Here is a 17,582-nt window from a genome sequence, read left to right on the forward strand (position 1 = left end):
CTCATCAGCAGCTTCTCTCTGTGGTCGGAACGACGTGACTTCTTTATCTCTTCATCATCGGAAACTTTGACACATGCGGCTCTCGATCAAGTCATCTCTGTCCTTCATAGGTGTCTAAAAGCCTCGCAATATGTGCCTAACTTGTGTTAATTTTCAGATAATTTTCTCGTACTTTTTTACTAATTTCTTGTTAATTTTTGGGTCTTTGCCTTTCTCCGTGTTTCTGAAAGAAATCATGCCAGTTTGCTCAGGTTTTAAAGGGTTAAACTTGTTTTACTTTAACACGTTAAACAATTAAATCATCTTTTTTTTAAAACACATTTCTGATCCAAACACCCAACAGGAGGTTTGCTGGTTTCAGACTCACCTCCGGCCGTCCCCGTCTCCTGGTTCTGTCCCAGCGGCAGCAGGAACTCAGACTGCGTCAGCTCCTGATTGGCTGCCAAAGCGGACAGCAGCGCGGGCTTGACGATCTCATTGGTGGAGGCGGAGGAGGGCGATGCGGCTGCGGCGACGGCGGTGGGGGCAACGGGGATCTGGCAGAACTTCCCGGTGAAGTTTGGCGGGCAGAGACAGCGGTCCCTCTGCAGGCAGACGCCTCCGTTCTTACAGAGCAGAGGACAGAGGACTGCAGGAGACACAGCAGAGACAGTCAGCTTTGTTACTGGGTCATTAGTGTCTGTCGTCCCAGTCGGGACCAGTGGGGGATTAAGTTAACTGACTTGAGGACATTTTCTTTTATCATCCAGGGACATGTTGCTAAGTGTGAGTCTTTTTTTTTATGAGAGGGGAGAGGTGGTGCAAAAAAGGGACATGTCAAATAATTTTTTAAGCACTGGAAAGGGCCTTTCTATTTTGGCATTTATTTTACCATCCATCCATCCATTTTCTTCTGCCTATCCGTGGTCGGGTCGCGGGGGCAGCAGCCTAAGAAGGGAAGCCCAGACTTCCATCTCCTCGGCCACTTCGTCCAGTTCTTCCCGGGGGATCCCGAGGCGTTCCCAGGCCAGCTGGGAGACAAAGTCTCTCCAGCATGTCCTGGGTCTTCCCTGGGTCTCCTACCAGTGGGACGTGCCTTGAGCACCTCACCAGGGAGGCGTCCTAATTAGATGCCCGAGCCACCTCATCTGGCTCTTCTCAACGCAGCGGAGCAGCGGCTTTCCTCCGAGCTCCTCCTGGATGACCGAGCTTCTCACCCTATCTCTAAGGGAGAGCCCAGCCACCCTACGGAGGAAACTCATTTCGGCCGCTTGTACCCGCGATCTCGTTCTTTCGGTCACTACCCAAAGCTCGTGACCATAGGTGAGGGTAGGAATGACGATCGACTGGTAAATTGAGAGCTTTGCCTTTCGGTTTAGCGACCTCTTCACCACGACAGATCGGTGCAGAGTCCGCATTACTGCAGATGCTGCACCGATCCGCCGATCGATCTCCCGCTCCATCCTTCCCTCACTCGTGAACAAGACCACGAGGTACTTAAACTCCTCCACTTGGGGCAGGATCTCGTCCCCGATCTGGAGAGGGCACGCCACCCTTTTCCAGCTGAGAACCATGGCCTCGGATTTGGAGGTGCTGATTCTCATCCTGACTGCTTCACACTCGGCTGCGAACCGATCCAGTGAGAGCTGAAAGTCACGGCGCGATGAAGCCAACAGGACCACATCATCTAAAAAAAGCATCGACACAATCCTGAGGTCACCAAACCGGACCCCCTCAACACCTTGGCTGCGCCTAGAAATTCTGTCCATAAAAGTTCTGAACAGAAATGGTGACAAAGGGCTCCATACTTCCAGAGAGGCCCCCACAGGACTCCCCGAGGGACACGCTGGAATGCCTTCTCCAAGTCCACAAAGCACATGTGGACAGGTTAGGCAAACTCCCATGCCCCCTCAAGGATCCTGCCAAGGGTACAGAGCTGGTCCACAGTTCCACGACCAGGATGAAAACCACATTGCTCCTCCTGAATCTGAGGTTCAACTGTCCGGCGGACCCTCCTCTCTAGTACCCCTGAATAGACCTTACCAGGGAGGCTGAGGACTGTGATCCCCCTGTAGTTGGAACACACCCTCCAGTCCCCCTTCTTAAAAAGAGGGACCACCACCCCGGTCTGCCAGTCCAGAGGCACTGCCCCCGATGTCTATGCAATGTTGCAGAGTCGTGTCAACCACGACAGCCCCACAACATCCAGGGCCCCAAGGAACTCCGGGCGGATCTCATCCACCCCCGGGGCCCTGCTAACAAGGAGCTTTTTGACCACCTCTGCAACCTCAGCCCCAGAGATGGGAGAGCCCACTACCGAGTCCCCAGGCCCTGCTTCCTCACCGTAAGGTGTGTCGGCGGGATTGAGGAGGTATTCGAAGTATTCCTTCCACCGATCCACAACATCCCGAGTCACGGTCAGCATCTGGGAGAACTTCCCAGTGAAGTTTGGCGGGCAGAGACAGCGGTCCCTCTGTAAAATACATAATCAATATATTATGTATAATAACCCTTAGGGACTGATACATACAAATACATGCTATTTCCACGAGGTGACCTGTCACAGTCAAAGTCAAAGTCAAAGTCAAAGTCAAAGTCAGCTTTATTGTCAATTCTGCAGTATGTACAAGACAAACAGAGGATTGAAATTACTTTACTCTCAACTCTCTGTGACAGAGAGTAGACATAAATATATATATATTTAAAAATAGATAAATAAAAACTGCACAATACAAACAATGACACATTAAAAATAGACAAGGAAAAGTTATAGTAGTGCAAATGTATATGGTAGTATACTGGTGGTGATTAAAGTGTCTGCTGTGTGTTGTTTTCCTGAGGGGAGGAGTTCACTTCGGTGAGGGTTTTTTAGAGTCCATGGTGCATACGTGTGTGTGTGGGGGGGGGGCACAGCAGGAGGGGGACATTTCAGAGTCCAGGGTGTGTGTGTGTGTGTGTGTGCATGTGCATGTGTGAGTGTGTGTGTGTGAGTTGGGGTGGGGTGGGGCAGCAGGGAGTTGTAGTCCAGGTGGTGCGTGTGTGTGGAGGGGGGGCAGAGCAGGGATAGAGTTCAGCATCCTGACAGCCTGGTGGACAAAGCTGTCCCGCAGTCTGCTGGTCCTGGTCCGCAGGCTCTGCAGTCTCCTCCCTGATGGCAGCAGGCTGAAGAGGCTGTGTGACGGGTGGGTGGGGTCACTCACAATGCCAAGGGCTTTGCGGGTGAGACGAGAGGTGTAGAGGTCTTGGAGGGAGGGGAGAGAAGCACCGACGATCTTCTCAGCTGCTCTCACGATGCGCTGGAGGTTCTTCCTGCAGGACGTGGAGCAGGCGCCGTACCACACGGTGATGCTGCTGGCCAGGACGCTCTCGATGGTGCCTCTGTAGAAGGTGTGCACGATGGGGGCCGGGGCTCTAGCTTTCCTCAGTTTGCGGAGGAAGTAGAGACGCTGGTTCGCTTTCTTGGCCAGCGATGTGGTGTTGGTGGTCCAGGAGAGGTCCTCAGTGACGTGCACACCCAGGAATTTGGGGCTGCTCACCCTCCCCACCCCTCTGTAGCTGCTGATCACTGACAGACTGTTATTATTAAAATCGCAGAAGAATAATGAAAGAACAAATCGACTTTGCATGGAGTATATGGAAAATTACATATATATTTCATCTAAAAACTTAGTGGTATTGTGACAAAAACCTGGTATTTAAAGGGTTTAAATTCCGAAAATAAATGAATATTTGTTATTTATGATTAGGAGTGATGCTCGCTAAAGTAGAAAATCATATCAATTTCAAACATTTTTTATAGTCTGATTTCAAAAAGGGCATTTTGTGTGCAGAGCAATCTGACACTGCACAAAAACTATGTAATAATGTAGAAAAATCAATGTTGCTGCTAATCATTGACATATCCCAGGCTGTGATAATAAATCAAATAAATGACTTAATTAAATCCAATTTTTAAAAAATAAAATAAAAAAGAGATGTTGAGCTCTCCTCTGCTGCGGGCAGCACAGCGGGGCTGCTAGGTGGCTATGTGTTAGCATTACTAACGTCACGTATTATGAATGAAATTATGAGATTTTAATGTCCCTCTAAGTTTAACATATCTGGCGTTTGATTTTCAAATGAGTAAAAACCCACATTAAGTTAAATCAACGCTCCGATCTCGGCTCTGTGCCGCCATTATTTTTGAAGATCGCGGGCTTCACGGATGGGGAGGCCTGTCACTCATGGCAGACCACGCCCCTCTCAGTCGAGGCCCGCCCCCACGGAAAAACAGGGCCAAAAGTGAACCTGAAACTTCTCAAGTTTCAAAAAAAGATCTGAATCTGAAAAATAATAATCTGAAACCGAAAAAAAACGATTTGAATCCGTAAAAATAAGATCTCAATCTGAAATAAATAAATTGAAAAAAAAAAAAGTACTCCAAGATCAAAATATACATTGAAGTGAAAAATAAAAATAAGTAATTTATTCAAAAGTATTAAAAAACAGAATCAAACTTATTTTTGAACAGATTTTTTTCATGCATTCTGGGATTTTTCAAAGTTCAATTTCGAAATTCTAGACTTTCAGGTACCTTTTTTTTTTTTTACAGGTTCAAATCTTATTTTTCCACTTCACTTTTTATTTTTTCACTTACACTACTTTTGGTAAACGATCAATACTTCTGAGCCTGATCTGGCTCCATACTGATTGGCCAATAAGAAGGCAGGAGGAAGGAAAGGAAACAAGGAGAGAACTGAAGGAGGTAAAAAAAAACTTCTTTCCTTTTGTATTCTTGTTTTTGTTTTATGTTGTTTCATTTATGGTTTCATTTTCAATATTTTAAAACTAATTATGTCTTTACAATGTGCTGTATAATTTGAAAAATGATCAATTAAAAAGTTACTTTTTCTAATCTTTGACGTAAATATATTTTTATTTAAACAGCATTAAAAGTAACACCAATGATATTTGAACATTTTGTGGTTTAAGTGTTCAATTTAAGTAAGTATGTAAAATACTCTATTACAATACAAGCCTTTCAAAAATCTTACTTGAGTAAAAGCTCAAACCTATAAGCATCAAAATACTGTATATTTAAGTCAAGGGGCTCATTATCCAAAATATTATCACCGTTATTAATATCTATTTTTTAATCAATCATATTTTTTTAAACTTTCTTTGTCATAATTTTGACTTATCTGTAGACTTATTATCATAATTATTATAAATTTTTTAATCTAATTTTTATATCTTGGCTTTTTATGTCACAATCATTTTTATATTAACTATAAAATGTCGACTTTTTAAACACACAAGTTTGACTTTTATCCAATAATTATCTCACAATTTCGACTTTAAATAAAACTAAAACATGTTGAAGTTAGAATTAAGTTGATGATATATATATATATATATATATATATATATATATATATATCATGCTTTTGCAATATTATACTTGAGGATGTTCTTTAACATCATTTGAGCAAAACAGTGATGCAGTTAGTTAGCATCACTAGTTATGTAACTATTACCAACAAAATAAAAATGTATTATCAAAAGGAATTCATGTTTTTTGGGCACTCTGCTGCTTTTGCGTGATCCCTGTTTCCATGGAAATAAAGCACTGCAAATCTGCTGTTAAACACAATTTATGATACATTTTACACACCAACAGATATGTTACCTACAATCATTAAAATCAGAAATCAAAACAGTAAAACTGGAGTTTTGTTGTTTCTGTTTCAGCTTTATTATAGAGATAATTGATTATATATTGATGAAGTTCAGAGTAAAATAACGATCATAAAACACTGACAACATACAACAGTTATAAATGCAAAAAAGACTCAAACTCCTTCACATGTAATAAAAAAATCACAGAATAATTTGATTTAAAATGAAGCATCAGTTCAATAACAAGATCAAAATCAGTCAGATGATCCAAAATAAAAGCTGAGGTCAAAGCAATGTTGACAGATGAATGAGTGAAAGCAGAGCGCCCCCTGCTGTGTGTCAGGCTGCAGCCACACCCACACACAGCTACACAAAGAAAACACACACACAGTATACATACATACAATATATACAGGTATATCTGCACCCTGACAGGGTCAAAGGTCAACCTCTGACCTCCAAAACTCCTCCATTATTTTTATTTGAATCTGTTTTTAAATTATTGTGTTTTTATAGATCTAATTTCCCAGCTTACATTTCACCTCTTGCACATTTTAAATTTTATTAACTCAGCAACAATAATTACAACAATAATAACATCACACACTCTGAGTGCAGTTTTTGTTGGTTGTCTCTCTGTCTGTCTCTCTGTCTCTGTGTCTTTTGTGTCCCCGTTGAAATGTCTCCTTGCCAGAATGTCTCACGTGTTTTCAGATCCAGAACACAGTGTATCAGAGACATTTGGTCCTTCTAAACATTTTTACAAGGACTGCAAATAATTTTTTTTTTTTTAAAGAATCAAGGCATTAAATTCAAATTAAACTGAAATTAAAAGGTTTCATGCAGAAGCTTTTTATATCTCCCTTTAAGCTGATTATTTTCTCATTAATGACTCATTTCTTCCCACATTTATGTTTTGAAAATAAAGAAAAATTAAAAATATACAGAAAAAATAATACATTTTTGTGTTTCAATCACCTAAATTGATAATCACATCAGTATTACATTTTTTGACCATCATATTTTTTTAAAAACCTTTTTTCTTTTTTTAATTTTCGGAGTGAGCTGCACAGTTTAACTCCTCGTCGCAGCTGTTGACCCCTCTGACAGACACACATCTGTCCTTTCTGTTTGTCTTTGAGACACAAATCAAATGTCTCTCTCTCATTTCAAACAGCTTCTGAATGCAGTTAGGAGGAAAATTATTTGTTGCTTTGAAAATTATCAATTATAATTATTATTACTCTTTAGACTTTTGTTATTATTGTTTTTTTAGACATTTTGTTTTTTCCATTGTTTATGAGGTTTCCAACATAAGTAGTTATCGGTTATCACGCCCAGAAATTTATTTTCATGCACTCGCTCTGTTTGGATATCATTTAACATTATATTGAATTTGTTATTGATTTGCCGGTTTCCAAATACTATTTTTACGTAAATTCAGTGATAAGTGGTCCTGGTCCTCCGGTTCACCTCGACCACAACAACACAGAGCGTCAGCAGCAGAGCGCTGAGCACCGCCCATCTCACTTTGTAGAAGGTGGAGTGAACCCCAAACGGATCTCTGTACTTTAACACTATTTTACTGGTCGACACACACTGATGATATCCCCAAGTAACTGCACACCAATACTCTCCTGCGTCCTTCAGAGAGACATTAGAGACAAACAAACTCCCGTCATCATCAGACTGACTCACTCTGCTCAGACTCTGACCAAACCGTGTATTAAAAACTCTGCCTTCTGTTCGGTTTGACTTGAAGAACCAAAGAGGCCGCTGATCCTTTCCCTGATCTTTGCATGTGAGAGTGACGTTTTCTCCCTCTGAGAAGAGCTCGACAGCAGGAGGACCAAATTCAGGACACACCAAAATCCAGTATGATTTAATTCTGGTAGAGGTTTTACAGTCGTACCAACCTGTGTCATTTAAAGTTAGTGATGAAAACACCAGAGAGTAGTTCTGGTCCACTGAGGACACAGTCTGGCTTGGTTGTCCGTTATAGGTGTTGTCTTTCTTCCATCGTGGCGGCTGATCATCACTGAAATCAGTGAGAGTGCACGGCAGCACAGCCGTCTGTCCCTCTGAGCCGTAGATTATTTCAGAAGTCAGACGTACCATTGTACTAAAACTGTGATCACACTGCTGTTGTTTCATCAGCAGACACGTGAACATTTTTAAGGCTGTTGTTGTGAAGTTAAAAACACGAAGAGCTAATGTGTTTTTCACCACTTGGTATCTTCCTCCATCATCGTCCATCACTGATGTCTCATTGTCCCCAAAAACTCTGCTCCATATTTCCTGTTCATATCTAAAGTCACGTTTGAGCCACAGGATGTCATTATGGTCAGCCGTTCTCGCACATGGCAGATCCTTTGTTCCTCCAGGTGTCACTTCATAAAACCATCCATCTCTATCCACGTGACTGCAGACGATGACGGTGGTGGTCTTGTCGTGTGTGACTCTGCCGTCGGTCCAACACTCCTCTCGGTACGGGCCGGAGTCTGAGTGGGTCAGGTTGTGGATCTCGTAAGAAGAGATGTTGTGCGTGCTGACGACCGAGAGTCGTCGTTTCGGGTCTTCAGGTGCCGTGGAGTTGTGGGACCAGAGGTCAGAGGTGTTCAGCAGGACCAGCTTCTCCTCACCGACAAACCTGGAGATCAGGCAGGAGTCGGCCTCCTCGGGGAGACTGAAGCTGTAAGAGTCCCGTTCCTCCACGATGCTGATGAGTTGTTGTGCGTGAATGTTGTTGATGAGAGCAAACAGCAGGAAGCAGAGCTCTGTGACTGCAGCCATTCTGCTCCGAGGTCTCCGTCTGAGAGTCCCACAAACACTGACCCCTCATGAGCTCCGTGTCAGCCCTCATCAGCAGCTTCGCTCTGCTGTTGCAACATCGTCAAATCTTTATCTCTTCATCAGTGGAAACTCTGGCTCTCGGTAAGCTAATCTATGTCACAGCCCTCTCCTTGTATTGGCTCAGTTTGTCAGTAAATAGTTGTTGTGTGTTTTTGCTTTAATAAATTGTGCATGAATAAATATCTCTTGGATGTAAAAGCTTTCTAAACCTTAAATCTTTAAACATCATTACATATTTTAGTATGAATTAATGCATTTATGCTGCACAAGATATGCAAATGGTATCAGCTCTCACCAGCACTTATCTCCATGGCTGGAACGACACGACTTCTTTATCTCTTCATCATCCGAAACTTTGACACATGCGGCTCTCGATCAAGTCATCTCTGTCCTTCGTACGTATCTAAAAGCCTCACAATATGTGCCTAACCTTTTGACCTGAACATTTTCCGTGTTATGTTGAGTTTACTGCACAGGGAAGTTTTCATTTATTTATTTCACCTTCATTTAACCTGACAAGTCACAAAGAAAAAACTCGTTTTAACAAAGCAAAAGGTGAAGCCTCTCGAGTGTCAAAAGTTAAAAAATCATCACGTCTCCAAAACAGCCACCACTTACACACAACACAACTGCAGTTTACACACAACTGGAATTTTGAGGTGCACTGCTTCAGAAATGAGGAGTAATATTTTCAGTGATGAGGTTTGTGTCATGCAGATTTAAACACATTCTTTATGTATTTTTGACCTGTTAGATATTTTGGGCATGACTACTTTTTGTGTAACATATTTAAGGGTGTGGCTGTTTTCCCAGCGAGTAGCAAAAAACAATTGCAGAGAACTAAATTTAAAATTATCATAATGATGTATTTGAAACTGATTTACACAAGTTTTAGAGTTTATATACAGTTCTGGGAGGTTTTTGTGTAATTTTCTGTGTTTTTTAGTTTGTTATTTTACTTTCCCCCCTTTTTTGGTGTTAATTTCTCATACTTTTTTTTTTTTAAACTAATTTCCTTGCCTTTTTCCTGTGTTGGAAAGAAATCAGGCCAGTTTTCCCAGGTTTTTAAGGGTTAAATTTGTTTTACTTTAACACTTTGAACAATTAAATCACCTTTTTTTAAAAAACACATCTGGAATCCAAAACCCAACAGGAGGTTTGCTGGTTTCAGACTCACCTCCGACCGTCCCCTCAAAACAGGTACAATTTCTAGTATGGTACATTTTACAGTATTACATATATCTGACATCAATAAAAAACATTATTTCACAATTTCAAATCTCACAATTTTGACTTTTTATTGTTATTATTTTAACTTATAGGTTGTCTTCTAATCATATTTTATATCATAATTTGTTTTTTTGATCTCTCAGTTTTGAATTTTATCTGATAATTACACATTCTTTACACTATATAGTCTGTTATTAACACACAATTTCAACTTTTTATTTCAAGATTTTTCTTTTATTTTATGCTTTCGTCTTTTCATGTCATAATTATTGTTTTACATTATTTTTTTTACAATTTTTTTAATCTCATAAATTCGACTTTTTGTATCTCATCATTTAATTTAACATGAGAACTTACTATTATTATTATTATTGTTATTGTTGTTGTTGTTGTTGTTGTTGTTGTTTTTATTATTGTTATTATTTTATCACTAGCGGAAACGGACTTTTATGCCAGTTAGAGCTTTTGTTTTGAAGGCTGCGACCGGAAACAGCCCGTTAATGTTGCGGCTATCTTCGTGCTAGCGGCTAGCGCTAAATTAACTCTCCGGCTAAAGCGAGTAATCTATCTACGTTTTTTGCCTTTAAAGTAAATGAACTTTTTTGCAGAGTAGCCTGTTAGAATAAAATCACCTGTTTTGATGTCACCTTTCACACAGTTTGATCCCGCAGCTCTCGCGCACGTTAGTTAGCTCTTTCCGGTAGCTAGGCTAGTTAGCAGGTTAGCACCGGAGCTAACGGCTAACGGAGCAGAATGGACCTCTTTGACGACCTACCGGAACCGACCCAGACCTCCGGTGAGTTCAGACCAAATTACCGGTGAAACCTTAATTAAACCTAAACGCTTTCACGTTAGAAATAATGACAGAGAAGCACCAATAACACCAGTAACACCAGTAACACTAATAACACCAGTAACACCAGTAACACTAACAACACCAGTAACACCATTAACACCAGTAACACTAATAACACCAGTAACACTAACAACACCAGTAACACCATTAACAGCAGTAACACTAATAACACCAGTAACACCAGTAACACTAACAACACCAGTAACACCATTAACACCAGTAACACTAACAACACCAGTAACACCATTAACACCAGTAACACTAATAACACCAGTAACACCATTAACACCAGTAACAGTAATAACACCAGTAACAGCAGTAACACCAGTAACAGTAATAACACCAGTAAAAGCAGTAACACCATTAACACCAGTAACACCATTAACACCAGTAACAGCAGTAACAGTAATAACAGCAGTAACAGTAATAACACCAGTAAAAGCAGTAACACCAGTAACACCAGTAACACCATTAACACCAGTAACACCATTAACACCAGTAACACTAACAACACCAGTAACACCATTAACACCAGTAACACTAATAACACCAGTAACACCATTAACACCAGTAACAGTAATAACACCAGTAACAGTAATAACACCAGTAACAGTAATAACACCAGTAAAAGCAGTAACACCATTAACACCATTAACACCAGTAACACCATTAACACCAGTAACAGCAGTAACAGTAATAACAGCAGTAACAGTAATAACACCAGTAAAAGCAGTAACACCATTAACACCAGTAACACCAGTAACACTAATAACAGCAGTAACAGTAATAACAGCAGTAACAGCAGTAACAGTAATAACAGCAGTAACAGTAATAACAGCAGTAACACCAGTAACAGTAATAACAGCAGTAACAGCAGTAACAGTAATAACAGCAGTAACAGTAATAACAGCAGTCAGAGTTATCCCCTCCATAATCAGCTGGTTTGTATTTGTACCTGCAATTAACATCAGTATTTATATTTGACTAAGCTGTTGTTACTTTTCAGATTTATTTATTATATTATTATTTGTTTTTTATTATTTTTGGTATAAAGGATTTCAAGTTGTTACAGTGGAATAAGTCACATGAACAGTACTTATATTATTTCTGCTAATATTTACATTTACACTACTTTGAAAAAAAATCACACTGATGTTATTACTTTCATCAAATAATAGAATAACATTAAAAATATGGATATGGATATATTGATTTATCTTTTTAAAATGTATTTTATTAATATATGTGAATTTATTATCTTAGCATAACTGAGATTAGTTATATATAAGAAATGGATAATATTACTTGTATCATTTAGCAACAATGAATAATGAGAAGGTGGGTCATTTTGGTATGTTTTTTCTTCTTTTTTTTTAAATTTGACCCTTGTGCATTTTTTATTTTTTGTTCAAAGTAACATAAATCTTTCCCAGATCACCTCTGAAAGTATAACATGTCCAATGAACACGCGTGCCTTTGAAAATCCTCCACACAGAGCGCTCGCGTCTGCAGTCTGTTTGAAGACAGCGACATCTAGTGGACTTTTTTGGAATAACAAACCATAACTGAGGGGTAGAGGAAGCTCAGTCAGGTTGAGTTCAATTTAATACATTTTTAATTAAGATATAGTGACTCAAAATGTGCTCGACCAAACATCTGAGCAGGGTGTTAAAGGGTTAAAAAGGAAACATTTTTACTTTTTAAATTCTGGATTTCGTGTCCTCGTGAAGCTTTTTGTTGCTCCTCGAACTCATCCACCCGAGTCTGGTTTGATTCTTCTTCAGGTCCGGTCTCTGCAGCGCTCTCAGCTCGACCCCGGGCCGCCGCGCCAGAGGAGGCGTCGGAGGAGGAGAGACGACCGAAACGAAAAAGAGGAGATGCAGAGTGTCGTGACAGAAAGGAGGTGGAGGTCAAGAAAGTTTGTAAAGAAGGTTTTCAGCTCTTCCACCACAGCGTTTGTTTGTCCTCTGATTAAAGCTGGAAACGTGACGTGCAGACATGATGCGTTCAAAGACTGACATGTGTGTCGTCGTCCAGGCCTCCCCGTGCTGAAAGGCTACGTGGCGGCGAGGCGTGGCGAGCGGGACGAGATGCAGGATGCTCACGTGCTGCTGCCGGACATGAGCGGCTGTCTGTCCGCTCTGCCGGGACAAGTGTGAGTCCTCCGTCTAAACAGCTGTCCAGCAGGAAGTCCTCGGTGGAGGACGCGTCTCTGATGTGTCCTTTGTGTCCTTCAGGTCTCGTGTTTCGTACTTCGCCGTGTTTGACGGTCACGGTGGAGCTCGAGCGTCCCGGTTCGCCGCAGAGCATCTTCACCACAATCTGGCCAAGAAGTTCCCCAGCGGTGAGTTTTAAAGGGAAACTCTGCGTTTTCATTTCTCCCAAAAACATCTGAAAAAAAGAAAAAATATTCCACAAATAAAAGAAACTAGGAGATTTAGAAAATGATTTGTTTAAAAAGCCAGTTACTCTTTTTATTTGTCTTTTTTTGGTATTATTATTATTATTATTTTTTATTTTTTATTTTTTTTATTATATGTATTTTTAAAAACTTTTTTCTTTGTCTTCATTCACATTATTTATTTTTTTTAACTAATTTTCTGGATTTTTTTGTACTAAATTTCTTGCTAATTTGGGGGTAATTTCTTCGATGTTGTTTGCTTTGTTACGTGGAGATATTTATTTTGGGAGAGCGTCCAGTCCGGCAGCTGCTCTGTGGTATCACATCTGTCTTGCTCAGAGCTTTAATCTCTCCAGTTTTAGTTGTTTTTCCTAAAAGTTTCACATTTGGTCTCTTTCAGGAGAAACAGAGAACCTGGACAAGCTGATAAAGAAATGTCTCATGGACACTTTCCGGCAGACGGACGAAGACTTTCTGAAGAAAGCGTCCAGCCAGTAAGAGATTTTCATTCAGAATAAACCTGCCGGAGAATCTTTTGACGATTTGAAGTTTTCTCATCAAAGTCACACGGTGATAACGGCGTGTGTCCACGCAGAGTTCGTACGCTCATTATAAACCTGGAGAGTCATGGAATTCACAAATAGCAATTTTCAAACCTGGAAAGGTTTTTAGAAACTAAGTATTCCCTGAAAGTTGAGGAAAAGTCTTGGAAACATGTTTCACAAACCTGCGTAATAACATTTATGAGCTCGAGGACCAACGATGATTTCTGTTTTTACAGTTTTGGGCTGCGATAAAATGTCGCGTCGATGATTTTTAAAGAAAAAGAAGAGAAAAAAACGGCAACATTTTAAAAAAATACTCAAAAATTGTTAAAGACAAAAAGAATCACCAAAACTTTTAAAGAAAACAGGTTGAATGTTTTTTTTAACCCTTTTGAAACCTGGGTGGACGTCACTTTTCTTGTGCTGCCTTCAGACGCATTCACAAGTAATAAAATCCCAAATCTGAGCAAATTATTTTGCTTTCTGAGAGCAAGTTGGAGAATTATATATATATATATAATCATAATTACATATTTAAGATTATTTTACAGAGTTATTTTTACTTTTAAGCCCTTTTAAGTAATTTTCTTTTTTTTCTCCCTTTTAAACTTTTTTTTTATTTTTACGTAATTTTGTTGAACATTTTTTAAAAAATTCTGCCAATTTTGGGATAATTTCTTCTGAAGTGGGTAATTTTTGGGGGTAATTTCTTGCGTGTTGTGCCACAGGAAGCCAGCGTGGAAGGACGGCTCCACGGCCACCTGCGTGCTGGTGGTGGACGACATGGTGTACGTGGCCAACCTGGGAGACAGCCGGGTACGCTTTCTTTTTTTGTCGTGTAAAATCGTTCATCTGATGGCCTTAAACGCAGCGTCAGATGAACTCCTGCAGGACGTCGTGTGTGTGTGTGTGTGTGTGTGTGTGTGTGTGTGTGTGTGTGTGTGTGTGTGTGTGTGTGTGTGTGTGTGCGTGCGTGTCTGCAGGCGGTGTTGTGTCGGATGGAGGCGACAGGAGCAGCAGATGCAGCGAGGAGGTCGGTGACTCTGGCTCTCAGTAAAGAACACAACCCGACCATCTACGAGGAGAGGATGAGGATCCAGCGGGCGGGCGGCACCGTCAGGTACACCAACCATATTCATAAAAAAAACATCACGTGACGTTAAAACTATAACTTAACTCGACACTGCGACACTTCTAAAGTTAACGTCAGTATTTGTTATCTGTAGATTAATTAACCCTTTGAAACCTGAGCACAGGAGGGAAGAAAACCCTAAAATTAGCAGGAAATGAATTTTAAAAACATAAAAAAATTACCTAAAAATAAGCACAAAACAAAAAAGAAAAGTAAAAAATAAAAATAAATAAACATAAATGAAGGTAATTCTCTTAATTGATTAAATAAAATTCAGTGTTAGAAATGTTTCCCTTACTTTTTTAAAATAATTTCATAAATCCCTAACGATGTTTCTTGCCATGTTGCTCAGTGGTTTTTCCCTCCAAGTTTCCAAATTTAAACCTTCGTGCTGAGGCTCCGCAGGTTTAAGTCTTCGTAAAAAGCGTCTGAACCAGCTGTCACTGGTGATTTGCCAAATTTGTGGCTAAAGAATTTATTCGGAGCTGGTGGCGCCCCCATTTCAGCTTTCTCAAAATAATTTCACACGTGTGTCAACGTTTTCTTGAAACACATCCTGCAGGTTCTGTAAAGATCAGACAAAAAATTCTGATGTGTAGTTTAGATTTTTTTAAATTTTAATTTATAACTTTTTGATGCAGTTGTTGTGCCCCGCGTGGTCGATTTAAATGAAACCTTCAGGGTACATGTCAGAAGACATCCTGATACTTTTCATACCTGATGAGCTCTGACGGGGACAACAGAGTCCAGAGGGACGTCTTCAGGTGTCTCGTTTTGTCCAACCAGCAGTCCAGAACAGGCTCGTCTCACTGCGACAGAAAACAGGAAATACTCACACAGAGGCTGAAGACGGAGAGTTTCACTCTGTGTGTGTGTGTGTGTGTGTGTGTCTGTGTGTGTGTGTGTGTGTGTGTGTGTGTGTGTGTGTGTGTGTGTGTGTGTGTGTGTGTGTGTGTGTGTGTTTTGCAGGGACGGCAGGGTGTTGGGTGTCCTTGAGGTGTCGCGGTCAATCGGAGACGGTCAGTACAAACGCTGTGGAGTCATTTCAGCCCCTGACCTGAGGAGGTGTCAGCTGACAGACAATGACAGGCAAGAACACGACGAGCGCCGAGGAGGACGGAAAAACACGCGAGTTTCTGTTTTCTACAGAAATAAATAAATGAATACGAGAGAAAATATAAGAATAAATCGATGCTGAAATAAACAAATAAATGCATGAATAAATACATCTGGAAATAAATACTTAACTGCATAAATTAATACATTTGATAGTTACAAGGGACATGAATGAATATCTTAAATGTATTTATTTGTACAACCGCATGCATTTATTTCTATGATACATTCATTATATTAAACTGCATTTATTTCTATGATATATTCATTATATTAAACTGCATTTATTTCTATGATACATTCATTATATTAAACTGCATTTATTTTTTATTTATTTCAGCAACATTGAATCAGTTTGATCAAAGTGTTTTGGGTGATTGTGAACTGCAGGAAGTTACAGCTGCTGATGTTTGTCCTCTCTCTGTCTCTCTCTGTCTCTGTCTGTATGACTGTCTGTCTCTCTGTCTGTCTCTCTGTCCGTCTCTCTCTGTCTGTCTCTGTGTCTGTCTCTGTGTCTGTCTCTGTGTCTGTCTCTCCGTGTCTCTCTGTCTGTCTCTGTGTCTGTCTCTCTGTCTGTCTCTGTGTCTGTCTCTGTGTCTCTGTGTCTGTCTCTCCGTGTCTCTCTGTCTGTCTCTCTGTCTGTCTCTGTGTCTGTCTCTGTGTCTGTCTCTCCGTGTCTCTCTGTCTGTCTCTGTCTCTCTGCAGGTTTATCCTCCTGGCCTGTGACGGTTTGTTCAAAGTGTTTTCTGCTGATGAAGCTGTAAAATTCGTCCTCGGCGTCCTGCAGGTTTCCCTCTTCTTTAACTAAATGTAGTTGTATAACTGAGAGCACGATCACGACTACAGCAGAAACGTTGTTTGTTATTATTATTATTGTTATTATTATTATGGGCTGTCCTCCCCCTGCAGGAGGGGAGCGTGGAGCCGCGGCCGGGGCTGACGGAGGAGGAGGTGAAGTTTGAAGCTGCTTGTCAGCAGTTGGCCAGCGAGGCGGTGAGGCGAGGCTGCGCCGACAACGTCACTGTGATCCTGCTCTCTGTCAGCTTCTGAACACACACACACACACACACACACACACACACACACACACACACACACACACACACACACACACACACACACACACACACACACACACACACACACACACACACACAGCTGGCCTCCTCGTTGGTTTTCCAATAAAAACAGTTTTTTCTTTATCTCGGCTGTAGGACTGACTTAATCTGCGTTTGTGTCTTTGCTCAACTGTTGGTATCTTCCAAACTCATTAGAATATAAAATATACTTTAAATAAAGATTATTTCTCTTTGCATATCTTTTTAATATTGTAGATCATATTTTAAATTAATTTACTCTTTATGTATGTTTTTTTCTGCTATTTCTGCCTTATTTTTTTTAAATAAATACATTAAAAGTAATACATTTTAAAAGGAATAAATTCAAATAATGCAAAAATAATTGATAAAAATGTAAAATAAAATAAAGTAAGCAAAAAGATAGAAATATAGATTGTCACATCTTATAAATTATTGTAAACATATACTTTTGGTACATTTAATGTTTATTTTTTTGTTAAGTCATTAATTTATTTAATTCACACTAATTCTGGCAGCTTGTGAAAGAAAAAAACAGTTCTGGTTCACAGATTTTATTTGTCTGTTTGAAGGTGGTTTTTGGATCTTTTGTTGTTGAATCGAAACATCTGAAAAGTTTATAAAATCTTAATTTGAAAAGTAACTTAACAGAAACTCGTCTCTTGATGTTAAAATGACAACAGCAAACATGAACTCACCCTCACTTCACGTCCTC

At 40.2% G+C, this 17,582-nt stretch overlaps 2 protein-coding genes across 3 annotated transcripts; one reads left to right on the top strand and one right to left on the bottom strand.

The window, feature by feature from the left end:
• Positions 1 to 5,689: 5,689 nt before the first annotated feature.
• LOC148189281 (uncharacterized) lies at positions 5,690 to 10,056 on the bottom strand. The gene has a single exon (XM_088078453.1). It carries the CDS (start codon positions 8,428 to 8,430, stop codon positions 7,078 to 7,080), a length of 1,353 nt encoding a protein of 450 aa, XP_087934579.1. The 5' UTR covers positions 8,431 to 10,056; the 3' UTR covers positions 5,690 to 7,077.
• A 320-nt stretch (positions 10,057 to 10,376) lies between these two features.
• Positions 10,377 to 17,510, top strand: ilkap (integrin-linked kinase-associated serine/threonine phosphatase). Of its 2 annotated transcripts, none has more exons than XM_088078454.1 (10): positions 10,377 to 10,516; positions 12,361 to 12,507; positions 12,614 to 12,731; positions 12,814 to 12,920; positions 13,378 to 13,471; positions 14,251 to 14,338; positions 14,506 to 14,642; positions 15,624 to 15,782; positions 16,476 to 16,557; positions 16,680 to 17,510. In XM_088078454.1, the coding sequence occupies exons 1-10, from the start codon at positions 10,474 to 10,476 to the stop codon at positions 16,818 to 16,820; spliced, it is 1,116 nt and encodes a 371-aa protein (XP_087934580.1). In that variant the 5' UTR covers positions 10,377 to 10,473; the 3' UTR covers positions 16,821 to 17,510. The 2 variants fall into 2 exon arrangements, with proteins under 2 accessions (XP_087934580.1, XP_087934581.1); XM_088078455.1 differs by having other exon boundaries at positions 15,624 to 15,743.
• Positions 17,511 to 17,582: the final 72 nt, after the last annotated feature.

This window comes from Plectropomus leopardus, chromosome 6, assembly GCF_026936395.1.
Source record: "Plectropomus leopardus strain MGB_pleo_1.0 chromosome 6, ASM2693639v1, whole genome shotgun sequence".
NCBI lineage: Eukaryota > Metazoa > Chordata > Actinopteri > Perciformes > Serranidae > Plectropomus > Plectropomus leopardus.

Bases quoted from the DNA above. Each gene is read 5' to 3' on its own strand.
- LOC148189281 (XM_088078453.1), bottom strand. From the start codon at position 8,430: ATGGCTGCAGTCACAGAGCTCTGCTTCCTGCTGTTTGCTCTCATCAAC.
- ilkap (XM_088078454.1), top strand. From the start codon at position 10,474: ATGGACCTCTTTGACGACCTACCGGAACCGACCCAGACCTCCG. The intron at 13,472-14,250 runs GTAAGAGATTTT...GTTGTGCCACAG, and splicing joins CTGAAGAAAGCGTCCAGCCA to GAAGCCAGCGTGGAAGGACG. The intron at 14,643-15,623 runs GTACACCAACCA...TGTGTTTTGCAG, and splicing joins CGGGCGGGCGGCACCGTCAG to GGACGGCAGGGTGTTGGGTG.